Source organism: Oreochromis aureus, linkage group 3 (genome assembly GCF_013358895.1).
Source record: "Oreochromis aureus strain Israel breed Guangdong linkage group 3, ZZ_aureus, whole genome shotgun sequence".
Classification (NCBI taxonomy): Eukaryota; Metazoa; Chordata; class Actinopteri; order Cichliformes; family Cichlidae; genus Oreochromis; species Oreochromis aureus.
Window position 1 is genome coordinate 57,654,637 of NC_052944.1, and position 21,824 is coordinate 57,676,460.

The following is a 21,824-nucleotide window of genomic DNA, read 5'->3' on the forward strand; positions in this document are numbered from 1 at the left end:
TAATGTTACAAAGAATCTGGGGTTGTTATTGATCATGGGTCAATGACCCTCTTAAGGCACGACCCCCACTGGCCTTTAAATACCTGGGACTCTCCACCATTTTGTTTTGGAACTGAAGAAGCTTCTTGGATGAGAAATGAAACGCCTTCAAGTAACTAAAACAAGTCCAGTCTCTTTTCTTTCCAAGCTCCTTAGACTACCATGAGTCGGATGGCTGATATCCTACAATACAAAATTAATACTTCCTTTTTAAATTTTATTAGTTCAAATGAGAAATCCATACAATATAAACAATGCTTTTATTGAGAGAAATGAGTTTAATACAACTACAGTTTCAGCAAATTTACAAGATATCCTGCAGGCCTATAAATGTGACAGCAAAGTCTGTTTTTGGATCTTAGCGTTACTCAGGTTTGGGAATTGTTCATCGATCCATCACCCAACTACTGATACCACAACATCTAATATTAAAGTTCTTCTCAATTATTTTAATATGGCTGACAACAGGCATCTCCAAAACTTCACACTAATTAAATTAACATTTGATGGACTGTATCATGGAAGCACTGAGTTTCAACATGCAGAACAGACCACTACAGAGCCAGTACTGATCTACAGTATTAATATTAAAGAGCATTTTCCCCTCTGAGACATTCACATTTAATCCCAGCACATTTCAAGAGAAAATAAATCCATGTAAAGTCCTCAGTGGCTGTTTGTTTCTTGGTCAGAGTCTAACAATACTGGGATCCATCAAAAGCAAAAGCCTGGCCCAAACAGCAGAAACACCCATTCTTTAGGACTAATCTATCCGAAGGCATAATGACTTCCATTTTCAATCGCTGTCGCTGTCACTGTCACTGTCATCCTCCTCTTCCTCCTGTTCCTCTCCCTCCTTCTTCTCAGTTTCCTCAACAAGTCCTGAAAAGAAGTCATTGTCACCATGGGCCTTCTTGGTGAGAGACTTCATCCGACCACTTTTCTTCTTCCTCTTGCGGTACTCGTTGACAGTCGTGTTGGGTAAACTGGAAATATCCCAGAACTTTATGAGCTGGTCGTGGGCACAGCTGACCAGGAAACGCGAGTCCCAAGACTTAGCGAGCTCTTCAATGGGTTCACCAACATGCTGCCCGATGCAGCCGATGACCCGGTTGGGAAGAAGGTTGACGGCTCTGATGGTGGAGAGACAGAATTTGTTAGTAAGTTAAATCAACAATTGTTCAGACAGTCTGATGTCTGATGAGTCTTAACGAGTACCATTTGTTTATCAGCATCAACATAAAACAAGTCTGACTTAATGCAGTTTTACTGATGATCAGACAAACATGTACTGACAGGTTTGCAGATGGCTTTTGAAAATGGCCTAAAGTTCAAAACCAACCTCAGAGGAATCATTGTAGATGTTTTTTGTGTGTCACCAACATGGTGCACAGATGCTAAGTTACCTGAATAACGCTCTGTGTTTTAATGATTCTGCAGTAAAGGCTAACACAAGACTAACAGGGTTTTTATCGAGCTTTAGTAATGTCAAAAGCAAGAAGATCTTTAATAATCTCCTCTAACTGGCAGATATCTCACTCTAACATGAAGGAGACGCCCAGCTGAACGGCACAAACAGGGAACAGGGCCTACAATGGGTAAGGCTTTGTAAATATTTGTGTACATCAAACTGTATTTTGTATTAAACCTTCAGTGTTAACACAACTCACCTGATGTACCCGTCTATCGAGGCGGTGCACATGATGCTGTCAGTGATTGGGAGGATTTGATCTATGGACTCAGCCTTGAGAGCGAAGCGGTCACTGGTGGCTCCAAAGCCGTTCCAGTTGAAGATGTAGATGGTCCCCTCGCTGGAGCCACAAACCACCTTCTTGCCCCGTTTCATCAGCGCCACCGAGGTCAGATCGCCACTCTGGTACTCAGACAGCAGCTCAAACCGCCGCCTTTTGATGTTGAAGACGCCCATGGTGCCATCGCCACTGTGACAAATCACAGCAAATCAGATTGGAGCTCAGATGGTGGATCAGGATCACCATTTCTGTCTTTCCCACAGAAGACCCGCAAATCACTAAGTAGTTAACCAACAGCTTATATAAAGTTTAGAGGCCTATTTTAGGATGGAGCACAGCTAAGGATGGTATATGACATTGGAACGGTTTGTGCATTTACACCCTACCTATTGCAGGTATCCTTAACTGTAGAATACTAACTCATCAGATTAATAAACTCAGAGACAGTAAGTCTAAAGCAGCTCAACTATCAGTTGGTTTTTGAGAACTTTATCCCTTCACATTTGACGTCTTAACATCCACCAAATTTCCAATGACCTCTTGAGGGTTAGGTTTGATATGCGTCCTTTCCACTCACCTCTTCAGAGTAGGCTTTTTTTTTTCTGTACCTTAACTTCAGCATATGTAATAAAACAATGCAAACTTTACGTTTTCATTAAGAACACCTAAGTGCATAAAGTTGGGCTGAAATTTAGGAAACTTCAAAATTCACGTGATTTTTTTTTCCCCAGTATTTTTGAGGCCTTATACCTTCATAAGTATACATGATGTCTGGCTGAAATCTCCAGGGTTAAAAACACATTTAGGCTGTTTTAAAAAACTGCAACCAAATCAATTTCACGCGCACCCCAAGTGTCACAGTCTGTAATGGTTTCAGGCTTCCTTGGAGTATCTATTTTGGTTTCAAAACCTTGCCCTGCTGACGTTGGCATTGATGTTTAAAAAAAACAAAAAAAATGCGTTTCTACAGATGTGTAAGTTCAGATGAGTCAAAGAATTGCCAGTGGGTCAGGATTTCATCACTGACAGTGGGTTACAAACTGGCTTTGGCTTCAAGCCTTTTTAATATGAAAGGAATTTTCCAATTCCATCACGTGAGCTGCTGTCATGACTGACTTCTACAGTAAGTTGTCTTGCGGAACACATTTCTCATGAAAACTGTACCGGGATCTAAATCAATGTTGTTTTGAGTTGGATGTCAACTCTTTATTTTATTCCTATAGCACTGTAGATAAGGCTTGAGTCATCCTTCATTTCTATATATTTTTCTTCCAATGAGTCAGGCTTTCTTTTAATTTTAAAGTCAGTCAGATGCTTCCCATTTGGTAAGCATTCCCACTTCATGGGAATGGCTTTTTTTTTTTTACAGCGTTAAAATGATCTCAAGCACGCTGCCAATGCAGCAAAAATATATCTAGAAAGTGGTCATAGCAAATATTGACTTTCAAGCTTGTTAGAATCATACAAACTGTTTTGGTCTTCTATACTGTGTTTTCACAAATGTCTGCACATTTGCCACTTTTCTAGCAAAATATAAAGAAATGAAGGCTGGCTCAGCACTTTTGCACAGAACTGTATCTGGATTCACTTTATAGCGTTAGCTGAGCAGCACATGCACTTAATGCTGAGTTGGGAAAACTCTGCATTAATGGCACTGTGACTATCAAAACATCAGCAAAAGATCAAAGTTAGACGTGAGCCTTCAGTCAAATGTACCACCACCAGTGCTACTTCTCAGCCTCCTAGCACATGCACCTGTGTTATACATTTGACAATCCTAGGTGATGTTCAGAGAAACTTGACCTCCAACCTTGACCTTGAGGTCACGTTGTCATATTCACATACTTTGGTGTTCATGCCGTCGGCCTATCACAGCTGAGAGCTAACAAGGAGACGTCCCATGTGTTATAACTTGTTTAGAGCAGCCAACTATCAAGGAGTTTTCTTATTTATTACATTAAATTATGTAGTTTGTTAAACTACATTACTGGTCAAAGTTGGTTAGAGACAAAAAGTATAGGGAAAGCAACTTGGAGTTTAGTATCTTCTCCAAGGATAATTTTGCATGCAAACCAGAGCATCAAGGAATTGAACTGCCAACCTTCTACCTCCTGAGCTACACCTACACCATTGTGACAGTTGGAGGCCGTGTAAAAATGATTTGGCTGGTTTGAATATTTCCAGTATTTATAAAGATATCAGGGATGATCCATCTCTATGCCGTTCAGAAAAGTGACTCAGAAAACAAAGTATGAAGGTAAAGTTTGCATGGCTGTTGGATGTTAAAAGATCCAAGTGATCCAGAGAGATTGCTGAATTGTTCAGTAGATTTTGTCTATAGTTGATCAGTAGTTGTTGTTACCTGGCTGTGAGCAGGATCCTCTTGGCTTGGTCCACAGTGATGTCACTGATGTAATCCTCGTGGTGTTTCAGGTCCATGATGGCAGTCCCCTTCCTCATATCCCACACCTTCAGAGAGGAAACAAACCACAGGAAGGTAAGCCTGCATTAAAAAAACAAACTCGCTCAAAAGGTTCTGAAATTGTTCCAAAGACCAGAAGAAACAGGACGATTTCATCAATGTCATCAGTCAATACAGCAGAGCAGTGCTCTAGAATCTAGTGGTGGCGTGCTTAACATCACTGCAATGCTTTGTATTGTTGATGTAAGGCTTAGACACAGCTGCTCGATCATGAAAATTAATTCCATGAAGCTCTCTACACACTCTTCTTGAGCTAATATGAAGGTCACGTGATGCTTGGAGGTCTGGAGTGACTGACTCTGCAGAAAGCTGGCCACCTCTGCACACTATGTGCCTCAACATCTGCTGACCCCACTCTGTCATTTCACACAACCTAACACTTCATGGCTGAGTTGCTGTCATTCCTAATCACCTCCACTTTTGTTGAAATACCACAAACAGCTGACTGTGGAATATTTAGTGTTGAGGAAATTTTACAACTGGACCTGCTGAACAGGTGGCATCTTATGACGGTACAACGCTGGAATTCACGGAGTTCCTGAGAGCGACCCATTCTTTCACAAATGTTTGTGGAAGCAGTCTGCATGCCTCAGTGCTTGATTTTATACATCTGTGGCCGTGGAAGTGAATCGAACACCTGAATTTAATGTTTTGGATGGGTGAATACATTTAGCAATACAGTGTTTTCTCCTGAAAAAAAAACTAACCACAACAAAGAGCGGGGACTCCTGGGGGAAAAAAAGTTCCAGCATTTTATTTGTTTCCATCATGGCTGGCACAGCATATGAAACATCTGGACATCACTAACACATGATGCACCAGCATAAGCATAAATGGCAGACGTTGTTGCCATTGCTGGCTTATACTACAACTGTAACGTCTGCTTACAGGTTGTAGTAAATGGACTGGTTCTTATACAGTGCTTTTCTACTCTGAGCACTTAAAGCACTTTACACAACTTACCGCATTCACCCATTCACACAAGCACTTTTATGGTAATGTATAACAATGTGTTAGATAGATAAGTGCTTTCTATCCAGCATTCTCACACATTCATACTTTGATGAATGCAGAAAGCAATTCAAGGTTAATGCCAAGGATATGTGCAATGCAGACCGACGCAGACAGGGATTAAACCACCAACCATCCAATTAGTTGGCGACCTGCTCTACCACCTGAGCTACAGCCACCTCTACTTAGGTAGACTCCCTGCAAAAGTCTAAATCGACTCCTGAGAGGCGCACGTAAACGAGGCCATATTTGACCTGTTTTGGCTTCCAGTAAGTTTTTGATTTAATTTGAAAATGTCTGTTTTTAAGTCACCAAATGCAGTAGCACCCTCTTTCTCAACTTATAACTAAGCATGCTGCAAACAGATCTTTAAGCTGACCTGATGCTTCTGGTTGTTCCAAGAACTCATGAGACAGAGGCTTTGCTTTAGTTGCTTCTAAACTTCGGAACAAGTCCGCCTCTTCAAATTTTGACCCCTGCAACACTCAACATCTTTAGTCCCCAATGTTTAAATTTTGAATTTTTGTGTATTAATGACTGAATCTGGCACAAAAACATCTCTTAAATCTCTTTCTGATAACTGGGTGTGTTCTTAAAACACAGATTCAAATTCGGATTAAAGATGGTCAGACCTTTAAGGTGCCTCCATCGTCTCCGGTCGCCACGACGTTCTCGTCTACAAGCAGCAAGCTGTTGATTGGAGCCCCGTGGGCCCCCCGGATCCGTGTTACCAGCTGCCCCCGCTCCACGTCCAGCTGGTGCACGGCCTTGTCCCGGGACACGCTGTACAGCTTCTCTCCGTCCGCCGTGAAGCGCACCTGGCGGCAGGACTTCAGGTGGTGCCCGGAGGACCACAGCTCCCGGTTCTCGCCCTCCGTGCACGAGTACGAGAAAGCGTACACGTCCCCGTCCACGTCCCCGCAGGCCAGCACGTCCCTGGTCGGGTGCAGAGCAACCGTGTTGGCGATCGCTTCCAGCCGGAGGTCCATGGGGGTATCTCGGATTCTCGGTCCTTGCGGCTCGCCCGCATCCTCGTCTTCGTCCTCATCAGGGTCCGGATCTGGCTCTGAGCCGGCCGGCTCAGAATCAGACGTTTCGGGGTCTTGGGTAGTTTCTGGAGCTTCTTTTTGTTCAGTTTCTGAACTTTCTGTCGCTACTTCAACGTGTTCTGTGGTAGCTGCCATGTTGTTTTGCCTTTCTTCTTCTTCCACGTTGAATTAAAGAAGCGATGCAGGTGAAATCAGTCTCATACCGCCCCCAAGCTGTAGTCAAATAAACCACACATATGCAGAAGAACACTCGGCAGGTCAAGAGGTAAAAATAAACATGCTGAAGCTTACTCGCTTATATTGTGTGTTCTGAGGACAATATTTGTGCAAACTCTTTAATATAATAAAGAGTTTGCACAAATATTGTGTTCATTTTAAAAGAACTAAATTATAACAAAAATAATAAACTTAATGAAATCTAATTTAATTTGATAAACTGCCCTAAAAATTGAATAAAAATAAATATGTAAATAAAAAAATTTAACCAGCCAATCCAGCGGTGATCCGGAAACGACGTACTGACGCTAAAGATGGCGTCAGATTCAAACGGCTTTGGGGTTAGTGCGACAGTAAGTGTTAATAACAGCGTTTTAAACGTTTTCTTTCTAAATTCGTGTTTGGATAAGATGACACTGAGCTTCGCATACTGATTAAAGTCGGTTGTGAAGCTAAAATACAGCTCCAATGTTGGTAATTTTAAGTACGCGTCTTTTTTCGGGATTGTCTATCGAACGAGAACAAAGCTTCATTCACAAATAATGGAGTTTGTCGGTGACTCGATGGCTGGCAAGTGTCAGAGAAGTAAGTGAAAAGTTAACAATTTGGTTAGGATGAAGAGAGTATTTGAAATAATTCGGCACATATGTAAGCCAAAAAGACTTATTTAAAATGATAAAAATCCCAACAGGAACCACTTGACAAGTATTCATAGCACTTGAGGATGTACGTAGAGATTTAAGTTATAAAGTTTTTGGGTTCTGTTAGTGATCACCTGGTCCGTTTATTCATCACTAGTCGTAAATGTTTTTGTAGAACTTGTATAAGCTTTATTATTTGTAGGTAATAATTAACTTGGACAATTTGTAAACAGAGCTCGCTGTAATTTCGTGTGCGTCTGCTGGCAGGGCAACAGCAGCGTCTGAGCAACCAAAAGAGTCTCCGGGGTCACAAAGAGGAAATCTGACAGCTTCAGGCGTGACGATAACAGACATTTAAATGCAATTCCAGGGTCACTGAACTCAGATATGCAGACAGAAACAGCAAAGAGGAGGAGACAACCTGACCGAAGCGAGAACGGGGAGAGGCGAGCAGAGCCCCGGGATATTGAAAAGAGACCCGCGGGCAGCAGAGCCCAGGGCTCCGGGGAGGACAAGGCAAGGTGGGTGCAGAAATGTTGGGACAAAAAGGAAATACTGTGACCACAAGGCAAATTTTAAGGTCTAATTGGGCTTAAAAATGTAAACTTTGGATGATAAAAGAATTAAATGTCTGTTTTTTCTTTTGTTTTAAGATTTAAACTAAAATAAGAGCCAAAGGGGAACAGTCTAGTGGGGGGGGGGATTAAAAGCATACTTTGACATATTTTTAAAAAAACAGGTCAAAAAGGCTAATATATAAGAAGTTATAATTTTGACTTAATTATAAATGCTAAAATTAAGATCTTTTATGAGTGGTATAAATGAGTCGTAAAAATGTGGGGAAATGAGTCACAGACATAATGAACTTTAAAATAAAATTAGATTCTGTGAATTTTGAGACAAAAAGTCAAAAGATAAGGTGAAAATTAAACAAAAATGTAGAATTTTGTTTAGAAGAATCTGAAGAAACTGGACAGAAGGCTGATTAAACACAATTTCGTGTTTGAACGTGTCCACAGCATCAGCTAAATGTAAAAATAATGAAATTTTTTTTAAAAAAATCACATTTCTGAGGTTAAGTTAAGCTGTTATTTGGGTATTTAATGAAAAAATATTTTCTTGCTTTCTTCAGGTCAAATTTGAGCTTTGACACTCTGCAGCAGAAACAGAAGCAGGCAGCAGGAGACGGACGAAGAAGAAGGGCGGAGAGGAAAAGAGAGGAGGAAGAGGAGTGGGAAGAGAGAGGAAGAGAGAAAGACAGAAGCGGAGGAGATGGGGGGCGGAGTGGGAGAGGGAGGAGGGCGGCATCCGAAGGACGCGATGGGGGTGAGGAGTGGAGGAGGCTCAGGTGGAGAGTCAACGATTTGGAGAAAGAGAAACTGCAGCTGAAGGCGAGCCACAACCAGGAGGTGAGCTACAGCCAATCATAACCTGGAGGTCCTCTAATGTCCACTTGAGGCTCCTGCAGCAAAATGTCCAACTTTAAACATGTTTACAGCCTGCTACAAGAACAGTTTGGCTTTCAAGAGATAAATTCCCCCTTCATGTCATCCAAACAATCTAAAAAGAGGTGAATCGTTTAATAAAGTCGCCTGAAAATTGTGACCAAAAAAGAAAGAATGTTCAGAGATTTGGCAAAAAAGTTCAAATAATGCATCGGAAATCCACAATGTTCAAGATAAAAAGAAGAAACTTTGGGCAGAAATACTAATAATAAATAAAAATAATAGTAATAAAATTAAGGAAATGATAAATAATCATCTACAAATAAAAATCACAAGGTGTGTGTGTTTACTGTGGTGTTTAAGGTGTGTCAGCTGCAGGCAGAGCTGACCCGGCTCCGCTGCTCGGTGGAGCGCGGCGAGGCTCAGAGGGTGGAGCTTCAGTACCAGCTGGCTTTGAGCCGCAGAGACGCCGAGCGAGTCGTCGAGCTCAGCAGAGACAAACAGGCGCTCACAGGTGAATCCAACGCACCTTTCTGCTTCATGCTGCATGCAATCCCTCGCAGGAGCAGGCTTCCCACAATGGGCCAATTAGAAAAAAGCTGGCTGTGTAGTTTAGTGCAACACATGATGTCACTTTAACAGAGGAGACTTGTAAACGTCCTTCCTTTTTGATTGTGGGGTCATCTGTGAAATGAAGTGCTACAAAGTTCTGTCCTTGTAGAGTTTCTCGTGTCGACCAGTCAAAGACAATATAAGAACTTTTAAATCTGTACTCACAAAATCCTCAGCAGGACGGTGTGAATCACGTGGTCTATAAACATCATTGTTTAGAGCAGCAGCTCTAATGGTGTTTGTGTTTGTGCGTCAGAGCGAGCGGCGCAGCTCCAGCAGGCAGTGGAGGAGCTGCAGAAAGCTCTGGACATCACGCGGCAGACCAGCGAGGGGGACCGGTACGCTTCGCAGCGTGAGGTGGAGGAGCGAGATCGACTGATTCAGAGCTTCAGTTCTGAAAACCAGCGACTGCACCAACTGCTGCAGGTTCGAGTCACAACAGAAAAGAGCTCTGATTTTTAGTCTGCGTTGCCTAATGTCACCAAGAAAGACTCAGAAATTCAAGTTAAAGATGATTAAAATGTTATTTCATTTATCAGCCTTATTAATGGGCTGAAAAACAGACTGAATCCAGTATTTCTTCCCCTCAAACAAGTTTCTTGGGGTTTGGTTTGTGTCTTCTGGTCTGCAAGGATCAGGAGGTTGCTCTGGAGGAGTCAGAGAGGAGGTTGGCCGAGGTGCAGAAGGAGCGAGAGAAGGAGGCCGACGTGAAAAGACGAAGTGCCGACGAGCTAAAGCAGCTGATGGAGAGAGAGGAGAGGAGCCGCAGGCAGAAGGAGGTGAGGGGAGGCGAGACCCTGTTCCTATTTTTGAAATTGGGTGGGAAACAGGAGAAAAAACAGATGTGTGTCTTCTCTCTTCAGCTGCTGGAGCAAAGGGTGAAGTCTCTTCAGTCAAACGTCGAGGCAGAGCGAGGTGCTCACCTGGAGACAAAGTTCAACTCTGAGATCATCCAGGTAACAAACACACAGAGCCAGTGATTTAACATATTCAGTGAAAGTGCAGAAGGTTTTTACTAACAGAGGAAACACATCACTAGTGTTTTAAACAACTTGCATCAGATAAAATCTTTGTGTGATCCACGACTCGAATTAAGGACCAGTTCTAGCTCTCAACCTGTGAAACTGTTATAAATGCAAACAAGTTGAGTGCTTTGGTTTAAAACAATGTCCCAGGACTTTGAGTCAAAGCGAGGATCTTTGTATGATGCAGGGACTTTGAATGAAAGCGAGAACTGTGAGTCAATGTGAGGACCTCTGAATGAAGCGATGACCTTTGTTTGTACCTCTTAGTTTGAATATAGAGATCGACAGACCACGTGACTTTCGCGCGTTGCATTGTGGGTACGAGTGGCAGCATAATCAAAACACTGCATCAAGCGCTAGCATTTACAGCACCGGTAACCATTAATTCTGCAGTTTTAATCCACACTTGCATTTTATTTGCCCCAAAAACAGTTATGTACAAAATGAAGGAGAACACGGCAGGTCCGTACAAAGACAGACTTGACGAAAAGGCAAAAAAAGCACGAGGAAAGAATCAAAGGAGTGAAACGGTCAGACCCATACGAGCATACAGAGTGGAGTAAGGACGTTAGCGTGCTGCCCAGCTTTCATCACGCACATATTTATTATCATATGGTCAACAATTATGTTATGATAAATTACGTAATAACTACAATGGTAAATGGCCTGTATTTATATAGCGCTTTACTAGTCCCTAAGGACCCCAAAGCGCTTTACATATCCAGACATCCACCCATTCACACACTGGTGATGGCAAGCTACATAGTAGCCACAGCCACCCTGGGGCGCACTGACAGAGGCGAGGCTGCCGAACACTGGCGCCACCGGGCCCTCTGACCACCACCAGTAGGCAACAGGTGAAGTGTCTTGCCCAAGGACACAACGACCGAGACTGTCCAAGCTGGGGCTCGAACCGGCAACCTTCCGATTACAAGGCGAACTCCCAACTCTTGAGCCACGATCTGCTGGCCAGGCAGAAGACGTACCTTTGTGGAAATGCTTGGAGCAGACTAACATGTGAGCTGGAGTGTTCAGGGACGTTATATTTGGTCTTTGAATGGCTGCAATCCAGGCCATCCGTCGGCTCTTTGTTACCTCGGAAACATGGTTTGAACTATTTTTCTTCCACGACGTAATCCGATAAAAAACGATCTCTTTACCCGTCGGCTTCCCGTGGCTGTCATGCGACCGGTTATTGCAGTTAATATTACAACAGCTTCTTGCCATTTTTTGGGTTTCTTTTTATCGCTGTGTGACTGTTTTCATGTGAAAGCCTGCGTGCGCTAGTACTACTTGCCACTCGTACCTACAATCCTTTGCGGTTTTGACATCACATTTTCGATCTCTATTTATGAAACCTCACTTTTCAATCACTTTTGTCTTTGTGTAATGTGAGTACCTGCCTGACATCATCACCTGGTTTAGATTCAAATTTGACATTTTGAAACTTCAGCTGAAGTATTTTGGCCTCTGCTCTGTTGAGTGAAATGCTCACAGTCTTGTGCAAGATGAGGCTGTGGGGTCAACATGAGGACAAACCAACAGAATCTTATGCTTCCAGGCTGATCGAACAAACAAGTAACCTGCATAGACCAACTTCATTCGACATACGTTAAAATAATAATGATTCACTAAAGGAACTGATAACGAATCATTGAAGTTTTATTAAAGTCTTATCACTATTTCTCTCTATTCATGTAACCACCAGCTGCGGGTGCGGGACCTGGAGGCAGCCATGGCGATGGAGCGGTCCGTCCAGCAGGAGGCGCAGAGGAGCCTGGAGCTGCTGAGAGCTCAGTTCAGAGAAGTGGAGAACGCTTACAGCCAGGAGAGAGAGAGGAATAGCAGCACTGAGCGCGCTCTGGAGAGGTGAGGTCACTGCAGAAAATGTGGCTAAAAAATATATAAACAGTCATAAGATCTAATCAACCAATCACATCACTAAAGGCTGTATTTGCTTTAGTAGTCTGTAATTTGGATTTCTAACATGTGCACAGGTTGCAGTCAGAGTACGAGCAGTGCAAGTCTGTCATGAGTGCTGCTTTGGAAACAGAGAGGAAGACGACCGCTGACCTCTCAGAAAAACTGGAGGAGGAGGAACGACAGCACGCAAACACACACTCACTGCTGGAGCAGGTAAAACATACACACACACACACGCTTTAAATCGGTGTGTTCATGTTTGTGTGACATGTGCATGTCGCACTACGATCACAGGGAATATTTGAATTCTTCTTGGTCATTTCTGTGAACTGTGTTTAGGCCGTTCAGAGGCAGTGCGACACAGAGGAGGCGTTTGTGACCTGTGTGAAACAGATCAGAGACGCCCTGCAACAGCACACCAGTGAACCATCAACGGAACCTGCAGAGGATGATGGGAAACAGAGTCTTCATGCTGAAGTCCTGCAGCTGCTGAGGACCACGCTCAGCTCATACCAACAGAGGCTGTTAGACACTGACAGACAGGTACAGATTCCTCTCATTTATTTCTGTGTTTCAGCTGGTGAATTATGATTTTATTCCCCTGCTCTTCTTCTGTGGCAGCTCCAGGATCTGCTGCTGGTGTCAGAGAAGCTGCAGGAGGAGAACCAGACTCTTCAGCAGCTGACCTCAGATCAGAGGAGTCAGATTGATGTAAGTACAGGTCTTTTTCCTAAATGTAATCCCAGACAAGAAGGGGACTAATGTGGACTGCCAGTGCTGGACCACTGCATGAGTTTTCTTTTTCCTTAATAAATAAAGGTAAAAATAAATAAAATCCCAGATTAAGGGCTTCAACGTTTCTAATGAATCTCGGTACTCCTTGATAGACAGAATCCAGCATGTACATAAATCACATGATGTGATAGAAGCAGACATGAGAGTGGAAACACCAAGTCTCTTTTTCTGGATGGATGGGACTAACACAAGTGTGTCTCTGTGAAGCGGGGACTGTTACTTTAAAAGGACATTTTTTTGTAAAGATTTTCAGTACGTTGGTGGAAGGTTGGGATCTCTGTGTAATCTGTAAAGACATTTCCTGGTTTGTTGGAAGGTGAGGACATCTGAAGATATTTTTGTCTCAACCTGTTTCCCTCTCTTTTTTCTTCTCCAGGAGTCTCGACAGGAGACGCTCAAACTGAAGGAGGAGGTGTCTCGCTTACGCCAGGAGAGCTCTGATTGGTCGACACGGAGTCAAAGCCTGGAGGCCGAGCTGCAGAGAGAGAGGGAGGAGAGGAAGAGAGAACTAGAGAAGGAGAGGGAGGAGAGGACAGCAGAAGTCCAGGAGATAACTGAACACTACAAGAAAGAGTCGACGGTGATGAATCGAGATTTTTAACATTTGTCTTTTGTCTTTCTAACATTTCTAGCTGCCTCCTCACTCTGATGCTGCATTAATCTGTCCATTACGTCAAACAATTTTTTTCTTCTGTTGACTGAATTTAACTTGTGTAAAACATTTGTCAGTTAAACACTTTAAATAAAGTTGTGTGGCAGCAGAGTCACAGTTTGAGCCCACTCTCTCTCAGCAGCATGATGTCATTATATCATTACAGCTGAGGATTAAATGCATTACAGCCTCCTCATACTGAGCCTCTGTCTGTGTGTCAGGCCCATCTGTCCTTCCTCTACTGCCTATACCAGCGCCTGCTGGCTGGCTGCGTCCTCCTTGATCAGTCCCAGGGCATTCTGGGTAACTTCACCTGGAAGGAGCTGTGTGACGTCATCAGCGAGCAGGTGGACCAGCTGACCTCTGACCTCCGGAAATCCAACGACAAGGTAAACTTGTGAATGAAACCAAGCTGAATTCACACGCTGATTAGCAAGTACTTCACCTCTAAAACATTTTCCTGCTTTATTGTTCTTTTTTACTTTAAAGGAACACTATGTATAAAATAATTGTTATGTTTTATTTAGTAAGACTTGAAACTAGAATCTGAAACCAGGATTAAGTGGACATTCAGAGGAGTCGCCTCCAGCTGGTCACTGGAAACAATCCAGGTTTCGTTTCAGGTGTTTTCTGTTCAGCTCTGCTCGGCTCCAAGAATAAAAGTATTCATTAATCATTACAGCTCTGATGATTGTTCTTTTGTTACAGAGCCAATAAAAATTATTACTTGTGAGAACTTTGTTTGCCTTGACTAACTTCTTTCACAGCCAATAGTTAAAGAAAAATGGTAGATAGGCCTATTGTTTAGATGCAAGTGCCAAATCTGGTCACCACAGGGTTATTTGGACTCTCGTTGGCTAGATAACCCTTAAATGTGTTTACTATCCTTTCATGAGTTAATCAACGGTATCTGTCACTCTCATTGCTTCAGTGGTTTGCCTCAATGTTGAGAAAAATACATCTCAGGGCCCGCTCACTTTGCGTCACCAGCAGTCACTTGTAGTTGCTGAATGTCATGGTCCTTCTATTGCAAGCTATCCGGTTATTTTTTGTATCAGTGTCTGTATACAATCTGCAACTGACTGTCAAAGGAAACAAGGAAAGTACAATTCAACAACATTTCAACAAGGTTTAATTATTTATTATTAAGTTTTAATTATTTTTCACAACAAGCTCGAGGGTATTCTAATAGTAAGGTTTGAATGGTCTGCCTATTAGTGACCTAGTGTCTATGGTTTCTGGCTACCATGTCAGTGGGAATCAGTTCCTGTGTGGTCACAGCTTTAGATAGCTTGCATTTATATGTGTTTGCCTACTTGTTAACCTGTGTTAGTCAAAATAAAGACAGACTGAGTGTTGAATTTGAATTTGAATCAATTGGTATTTTGATGCTGAAAGAACTATACTTGAATGCCGGTCAAATTCCTGTTTGTTTAAATGGGCTTCATCTGATAAAAGTGGCTTTATCTTGTTTAATGTTAGCTAACATATTGGTACCCAATATAGGAGCAAGCTGGCTAACCTTAGCTTCCTTACTATCTGAATAAATTGGGGGCTCATCCAGGACTGTGGCATCATTCAGAAGGCTAAGCAGAAACTCAGAGTATGGCGAGGTGAGACTGAACTACATGAAGGTTTTGCTTCATGTACTTGCCAGCTGTAGCACATCTGCAGCTAACAGTTTGCTGACAGACTGTGAACATTATTTTTCCCATGCGGCTAAAATGTTGCTGTCCTCTTCTGCCTCCCCCCACCTGTTTTTTTGTTTTTGTTTTTGTTTTTTTTCCCTCTCTTGCTGCAGATTGCCCACCTGCAGAGCGTGTGCAACAAGAAGAGTGTGTGTGTGCGCGAGCTGCAGCGGAGTCAGGAGTGTGTGTTGTCCCGTCTGGAGGAAAGCGTGAGGAGGAGGGAGGAGGAGTGGAGCAGACGGCACACACACACCGTGAGGGGGCTGCAGAGTGAGCTGCAGGTAACACGCACTCACACACACACTCATCCCTGGAGTGTTTCCGCTCCTCGTGGATGTCAGTCATGTCACCCTGCAGCGACAGAGGCACTCTGAGCTGAATCAGCAGGCTGGAAGCAAAGAGATTTCAGTTATCAGTCCCTTTGGTCAGAGTCTCTGTGAAGAGATGAGACAACAGATACAAAAATCTTCTCTTCACTTCCAACTTTGTTGTCCCCAAAAGCATAAAATTCTCTGCAGCAGCATTTACAACCACAGAAAAAGTTCACCAAAGAGTGAAGAGGAGAAAAAAAGGCAAAGGATAATAGTGATTTGTTACAAAGTTATTACAAAGTTTGTGTCACTGAGCAGAGTCACACTATAAGCTGGAACAAGGACATTTACGCAGGTTTGGATTAAAATAATATGTTTAGAGAATAGCAGATTGTCAGTTTTGTCTTGTAATTTCTTCATTTTGTGTTTGCTTATTACAAATGTTTCTGTGTGTGTGTTTTTATATTAGAAGCGTCACTTGCTGAATCAGCGTGTTTCTGATTTTGGATGCTAACCCCTCCATGTTCTGTTCCAGCTCTGCCGCTCTCAGCACGACTCTCTCCGTGATCGCGCCTCTTCTCTGGAGCAACGCTGTTCCTCGCTGACCTCTGACCTCTCCCAGCTCAGAGGCCTCCTCTCTCGAAGCCGCAAGGAGTCGTCCTCCTTCTTCTTAGCCTGCACACTGCTGGGTGGAGCGCTGAGGCACACTCACCTTCGTCTGTGTGGGCTTTCCGAGCAGAAGAAATTCTTATGCCGGCGGCTGGCAGAGCGGGAGCAGCTCCAGGAGGAGGTGAGGAGGCTGGTGGATGCTCTGGAGGGTGAGAAAGACGAAGAGAAGGAGGAAGAGAAGAAGAGAGAGAGGACGAGGAGGGCCGTGAGGAGGTGGAGGAGGATTGTGTGCGCTGTGCTGGCAGTGAGGAGGTGGTGTTCGCTGGCCAGGAACACGACAGTGTTGTTTCGTCTGGAGAGAGGAGGCGGAGCTCCAGCCATCTGCATCTGTGGAGGGGTGGATACAGCGACACAGAAGACTCGAGACACACCAGGTACACACACCTCCACAAACAAGGAAGGAAACGCCTCCAGTGTGTTTGTAGGAGCTCAAGGAAACACCGTCTTCAGAATGTAACCCACTGATGTTAGAGATGGTGCTGAGACAGACATGGACAACACTGTTTTACTGTTGTATGTGCTGTATGTCACAGATGTTGTACAGCAGCTGAGAGAGCAGTATAAATACTGTGTATCTGAGTGTCAGTATAATGGTCAAGCTACCAGACTCACATATGTGCTGTGGAGGTGCAGTCCGATTATTTGATTATCAGCAGCTGGCTGCTGCTTAGCCTCTGAATTCCTGTGGCAGCAGTAAGGGTGGACTTGCGTCATTTTGGAAGATTGGAGGATTTTCATGTCCTGATTTGTAAAGCTTCAGACTTTTTGTCACAGTTAGTTCATAGGCTGACAATAAGAAGTGTTTCATACATGATAAATGTTTGATGGAGCGTGTTTAAAAAAAACAAAAACGAAAGAAAACTGAGAAACTTTTGTTTTTTTATTTAGACAAACAGCTGACTGACGGTCATGAAGGTCTTTGTGCTCGTTTGTTTGGATCTAAACGTCTCTCATCCACCATTCTGACCTCCATGTCTGAACTGCAGGGGGCTCTGGCAGACTCTGGTAACTACACACACACACACACACACACACACAAACACCCACAGAGACCTCCTCAAAACTATCTTGTTTCTTTTGTTTCTCGAGGTTCCTCCCCTCCACTCTTGATCTCAGTTGCTTGCTCAGGCTTATCCCGCCTCCTGGATCACATCCTCGACCAATCAGAGTCCAGCCTGTCCTCCTGTGGCATGAATGAGGAGACACTGAGCAGCCGAATGAGGCTCGGCGTGAGCCTGACGTCTCCGCAGCCTGACACAAAGGTCGCTAAACACAAAAGAAACTCAGTTTTATCAGAGAACCTCTCTCCTTCTGCTGACCTTTGACCTTTGTGTGCCACCAGAGTTTGGTGTCAGTCCTCCAGCAGCACTTCCTGGTTTTCAGCCAGCGGCTGCACTCGGCAGAGGTGGAGAGGCGGAGCCTGCGGCTGGAGGTGGCCAATCTGAGGAAAGGACTGCTGAAGGAGACAAGCAGAATGGTGAGGCAAAACACACAGACACACACACATCTGCATGCTACACACCTTCATGATTGTATGTGGTTGTGTGTTTTTTCAGGTGCCAGATGAGCGTTTCCAGAGTGTGTGTGTGGAGCTCCGTCAGGCTCTGAGCAGAGAGCAGGAGGCTCAGATGCTGATCCAGGAACAGTCCAACCAGCTGCACACGCTGCAGCGGCGAGTCGACGCACACGCCACTGAGCAGGCCGAAACGCAGCGCACACTGAGACAGACCACACAGGTATGCCACACACAAACATTCACTCTGCTCTTTTTGAACATCAACAGCAAGTGTGTTACCTGCGGCAGGTGGGATTAGGCCACGCCCACACCTAATATGACTCAACCTGGGCTTGATGGATGCTCTATTGAGAACATGTTCACCGCTTCACCTGCTGTCAAACAGCCCTTTCTGAGCAGGAAGTCACCCAAATTGCTCTCCACCGGACTCCATTCATAAAACGTGTAATTTTACCTCACAGAACACAGAACTGTCTCCTGCTGCCACGATTGGTCAGGCAGGTTTGCCCTGTTACGTGACTTTGGTGGTTTGATGTTTTGGTTCAGAAGCAAAGTAGAAAAGTCTCGCCATAGCTCCATCTTCCTGTCAGAGAAAGGTTAAAGTTTAGTTAGTGGAGTTTGGTGGAATATGAAAGAGCGTTATCTTTGTTTCCAACAAAAACAATTTCTCGTCTGTTCCCACAACAAAAAGATTGGTAGATAAAGCTTTAAACACATTTCAAAACCAATGTAAGAACTGAGTGAACTGGAAGTTAGACAATCAGACTCTCTCTCCGACTCTGGCGTGTTTAATGTCAAACTGCATGGATTTTAAATATCCATAAAGGTACAGATCAAAGATGTAGCATTAACTTTCTACATTAATATCCAACAGGAGGTGCTTAGCCAGCTGTTTAATGGTGATGTTGTCAATAATCTACCTTCACAGTTAATGTGGAAATGATGCCTGCAAGCCTGCACAGTGGGCACCTTAGCCCTGGTGCTGTGATAGTTACTTTCAGGTAACTCTAGGTCTCTCTCTCTCTGTCTCTCTCAAAAGGTGCTGTCAGAGGCTCGGCAGGAGGTAATTCGGAAAGAACGCTCGCTGAGGTTTCTGGGTAAGCACCTGTCTGGGATTCAGAAGGGAAAGAAGCAGGTAGAGGAGAGGCTGCAGCGAGCTGAGGACGAGCTGAGAGATGCCAGCAGGTAGCGGACCCTCTTTCCCTCCACCCAGATATTTGTTTACTGTGAGATTGTTGGTTGTTGACGTTGTTGTTTCTCAGACGTCGGGACTGTGTGGTCAGCTGCATGAAGGCTGCAGAGTCAAGTTGCAAGCAGGTGAACACATGCGCACAAACACACACACACACACACCGTGAGGTGACCTCACTTTGACTGCTGAAAACTCACAATGGGCCTCACAGTTGGTGACACAATGCAGTGTGGTCTTCAGTTCAGGGACAGTCTCATCCAATCACAACACTCTCTGAAGGCCAACCCCCGCCCCTTGCTGTTACCTCACGAGAACCTAGAGTTGAGTGGAGCAGAGAGCATCATGGGAGCTCCTGAGGCGACAGCATGCCAGGTAACAGAGCAAGGAAGAAAGTGTCTTTCTTTCCTTATTTTTTCCCCTCCTTTCTTCTTCTTTCATTCCTTCCTTCAACACATTTCTCTCCTCTTTATCCTCCACCCTTCGCCGCTCTCAGTTTATCTCTTCATGTTTCTCTTTCTGTGCAGAGTTTTCTCTCCGCCATCTCTCAGCTCTGCCACACCTGCAGCTCCAGGATTGATTGGCTTGAGCAGGAAGTTTCTTCCCACCGCAGTCATGTGACAGCACTACGTAGTGAGCTGCAGGATGCCTGTCTCCGTGACAACTTGGCCTTTGTTCCTGTAAGACTCCCTCTCCTTTAAATACTGGTCTCTATAAGTCTCTATCTTTAGTGTGATTAATTATATTTATAAATGTAATAATTCATGTTCAAAATAAATACTACGTTTGTTTTTTTTCAGGTGTCAGATTTCCCAGAAACCTTTCCTGTAGCTGACCTGGAAATACCTCAAACTGTTCCCCTCTGTGATTTGTCAAAGAACCCGATGATCACTGTAAGCCACACACCCTCTCAGTTAAACCCCACCCATCCATCAAATGGAAGCTCCACCCCTACATCGGCATCTTGCAAAGCCACCGAGGGTCAAACGAAGGTGAAGAAAGCCACAAAGAAGAACAGAGGCCACGTGAAGAGCGGAGGGTGGAAATGATCGCACATTTCTGTAATGATACAAACCACAGAAGAAGAAACGGTTTTTTGAAGTCGTGGAGGCGTCCTGATTTTGGAAACTTTTTCTTCAGATAACTGAAACTTTATTCGTCAGCGGTAGCGGGCAAACATTCTCTCTCCACAGCTGTGTGGTGACAGACGCCTGAAGGCCAGATGGTTGCGCGTTACGACAGCGACTCGGTGACGGATCAGCAGCTGCTGCCGCCACTGTAGCCGCCGTCACTCAGACGCTTCTGCCCGTGTGCTGTGGACGAGTGCCTTCCCAAACGATTCATGTGAAAGAAAACATCACAGAAAAAGAGAGTGAAAATTCTTCTTTAGTTTGTTCATCTGGTTTTACTCAGTTACCAAATTGAAATACCTCACTGCAGATTGTCTGTTCGTGTTACATTTTCACTTAGTTTGTTTTCACACAGAACTCACCAGCAAATACATGTCCAGCCAAACCAGAAAAGCTGAAGAAATATGAATGTTTGTTTTTTGTTTATTTTATTTGTTTTTACTTATTTATTGTGATATTTTTACTGTTAGGAAATTAAAAAAAAACACTAAGGAGTCATGGCAGCATTTTCATTTTACTAATCTGTGAGTAAATGAGCACAACAAATAATTTTTAAAAGACACAAAATGATCACAAACAAAAAAATAACCCCAAATAATCAAAAATGACCTCTAAGGACAGAGGACATAATCACAGACATGAAATGAGACCATAAGAACAAAAAGTAGAAACAAAATTATAATTATGTAATTAAATAAATAAAGTAAGCAAAAAAAGACATAAAGCATAATCTGAGGAACACTGCATGACCACCAAGTTTAAAGATGCACGACCTCAGAGACAACAACACTGAAGTTTTGAAAACAAAAGTTTTAAAGCAGGAAAAGCAATCAAGACAAATATTTCATAACTACTGCATCAGCATGACAACTCTGTGTGTGTGTGTGTGTGTGTGTGAAGACTCAGGCTGTGTGTGTGTCTTTCTTTTTATTTGGCATTAACATGTGAGGGCCAAAGAAACGTCCTCAGGCTCTGAGTATGTGACGTCTTAACAAAGCGACTTAAGCTGCTGACACACAGAGAGCCGTGCTGATTCAGCTGAACGCGACTCTTCTCTTTCCTCTGGAGGTGTTCTTAGTTTTTTTCTCTCTGTCTCAGGGGAGTCCCTTTCAGCTCCCCCTCCTTTCTTACACTCTTCCTTTCATACTTATATCGAACTTATATTCCCTGCTTTTTACTGTTGCCCTGGATTCTTCTTTGTATTCAAACAGAAACAAAATTTCCCTGAAAGGAAACAAAATGACCCCAATTAGAAATGACAAAAGACCTCAGAGGGAAATGTGTCCTTAAAAAGAAACAAAATTACCTGAAAGAAAAGTGAAGTGTTCTTAAAGGAAAACAAATTGTCACTAAAGGGAAATAAAATTACCTGAAAGAGAAACGAAGAAGTAGACAAAAGCACCACTTAGTCGTAATTAAACGTCAGCTGATCTCTCTCTGACCGTTTTCATTGGGCATAACATGAAAGCACATTTTGGGCACAAAGTGATGTCTGATCTGCTGCCACCTTTTCACTTATGAATTCTTTTGGCCGGTCCTTCCCAGCTTACTTTTTTTAGAGTATTTATTTGTCACAGATTAAAGGTCACACAGTTTTGGTTTTATTTAACATGGAAGCTTTAAAATCTGTATCAAAGAAACTGCTGGTGTGCACAGAAAAGTTTTTCCTGGAGATGGGTT

The 21,824-nt window shown here is 43.5% G+C and overlaps 2 protein-coding genes across 5 annotated transcripts; one reads left to right on the forward strand and one right to left on the reverse strand.

The window, feature by feature from the left end:
- Positions 1–280: 280 nt before the first annotated feature.
- Positions 281–6,500, reverse strand: wdr55 (WD repeat domain 55). Its single transcript, XM_031759683.2, has 4 exons — positions 5,916–6,500; positions 4,153–4,259; positions 1,710–1,979; positions 281–1,172 (listed from the first exon to the last, which is right to left on the reverse strand). Exons 1-4 carry the CDS (start codon positions 6,465–6,467, stop codon positions 836–838), a joined length of 1,266 nt encoding a protein of 421 aa, XP_031615543.1. The 5' UTR covers positions 6,468–6,500; the 3' UTR covers positions 281–835.
- Positions 6,501–6,506: 6 nt separating this feature from the next.
- On the forward strand, positions 6,507–20,753 carry LOC116335921 (coiled-coil domain-containing protein 171). Of its 4 annotated transcripts, none has more exons than XM_039605527.1 (24): positions 6,507–6,597; positions 7,560–7,710; positions 8,322–8,598; positions 8,998–9,148; positions 9,503–9,672; positions 9,879–10,025; positions 10,110–10,202; positions 11,980–12,140; positions 12,269–12,407; positions 12,534–12,737; positions 12,816–12,905; positions 13,366–13,569; positions 13,863–14,030; positions 15,443–15,610; positions 16,176–16,683; positions 17,198–17,314; positions 17,399–17,571; positions 17,652–17,786; positions 17,866–18,045; positions 18,865–19,010; positions 19,088–19,142; positions 19,258–19,389; positions 19,542–19,694; positions 19,815–20,753. In XM_039605527.1, the coding sequence occupies exons 2-24, from the start codon at positions 7,577–7,579 to the stop codon at positions 20,061–20,063; spliced, it is 3,954 nt and encodes a 1,317-aa protein (XP_039461461.1). In that variant the 5' UTR covers positions 6,507–6,597; positions 7,560–7,576; the 3' UTR covers positions 20,064–20,753. The 4 variants fall into 4 exon arrangements, 3 of the variants coding, with proteins under 3 accessions (XP_039461461.1, XP_039461458.1, XP_039461454.1); XM_039605524.1 differs by lacking the exon at positions 6,507–6,597 and adding an exon at positions 6,836–6,901; XM_039605520.1 differs by lacking the exon at positions 6,507–6,597 and adding an exon at positions 6,916–7,133.
- Positions 20,754–21,824: the final 1,071 nt, after the last annotated feature.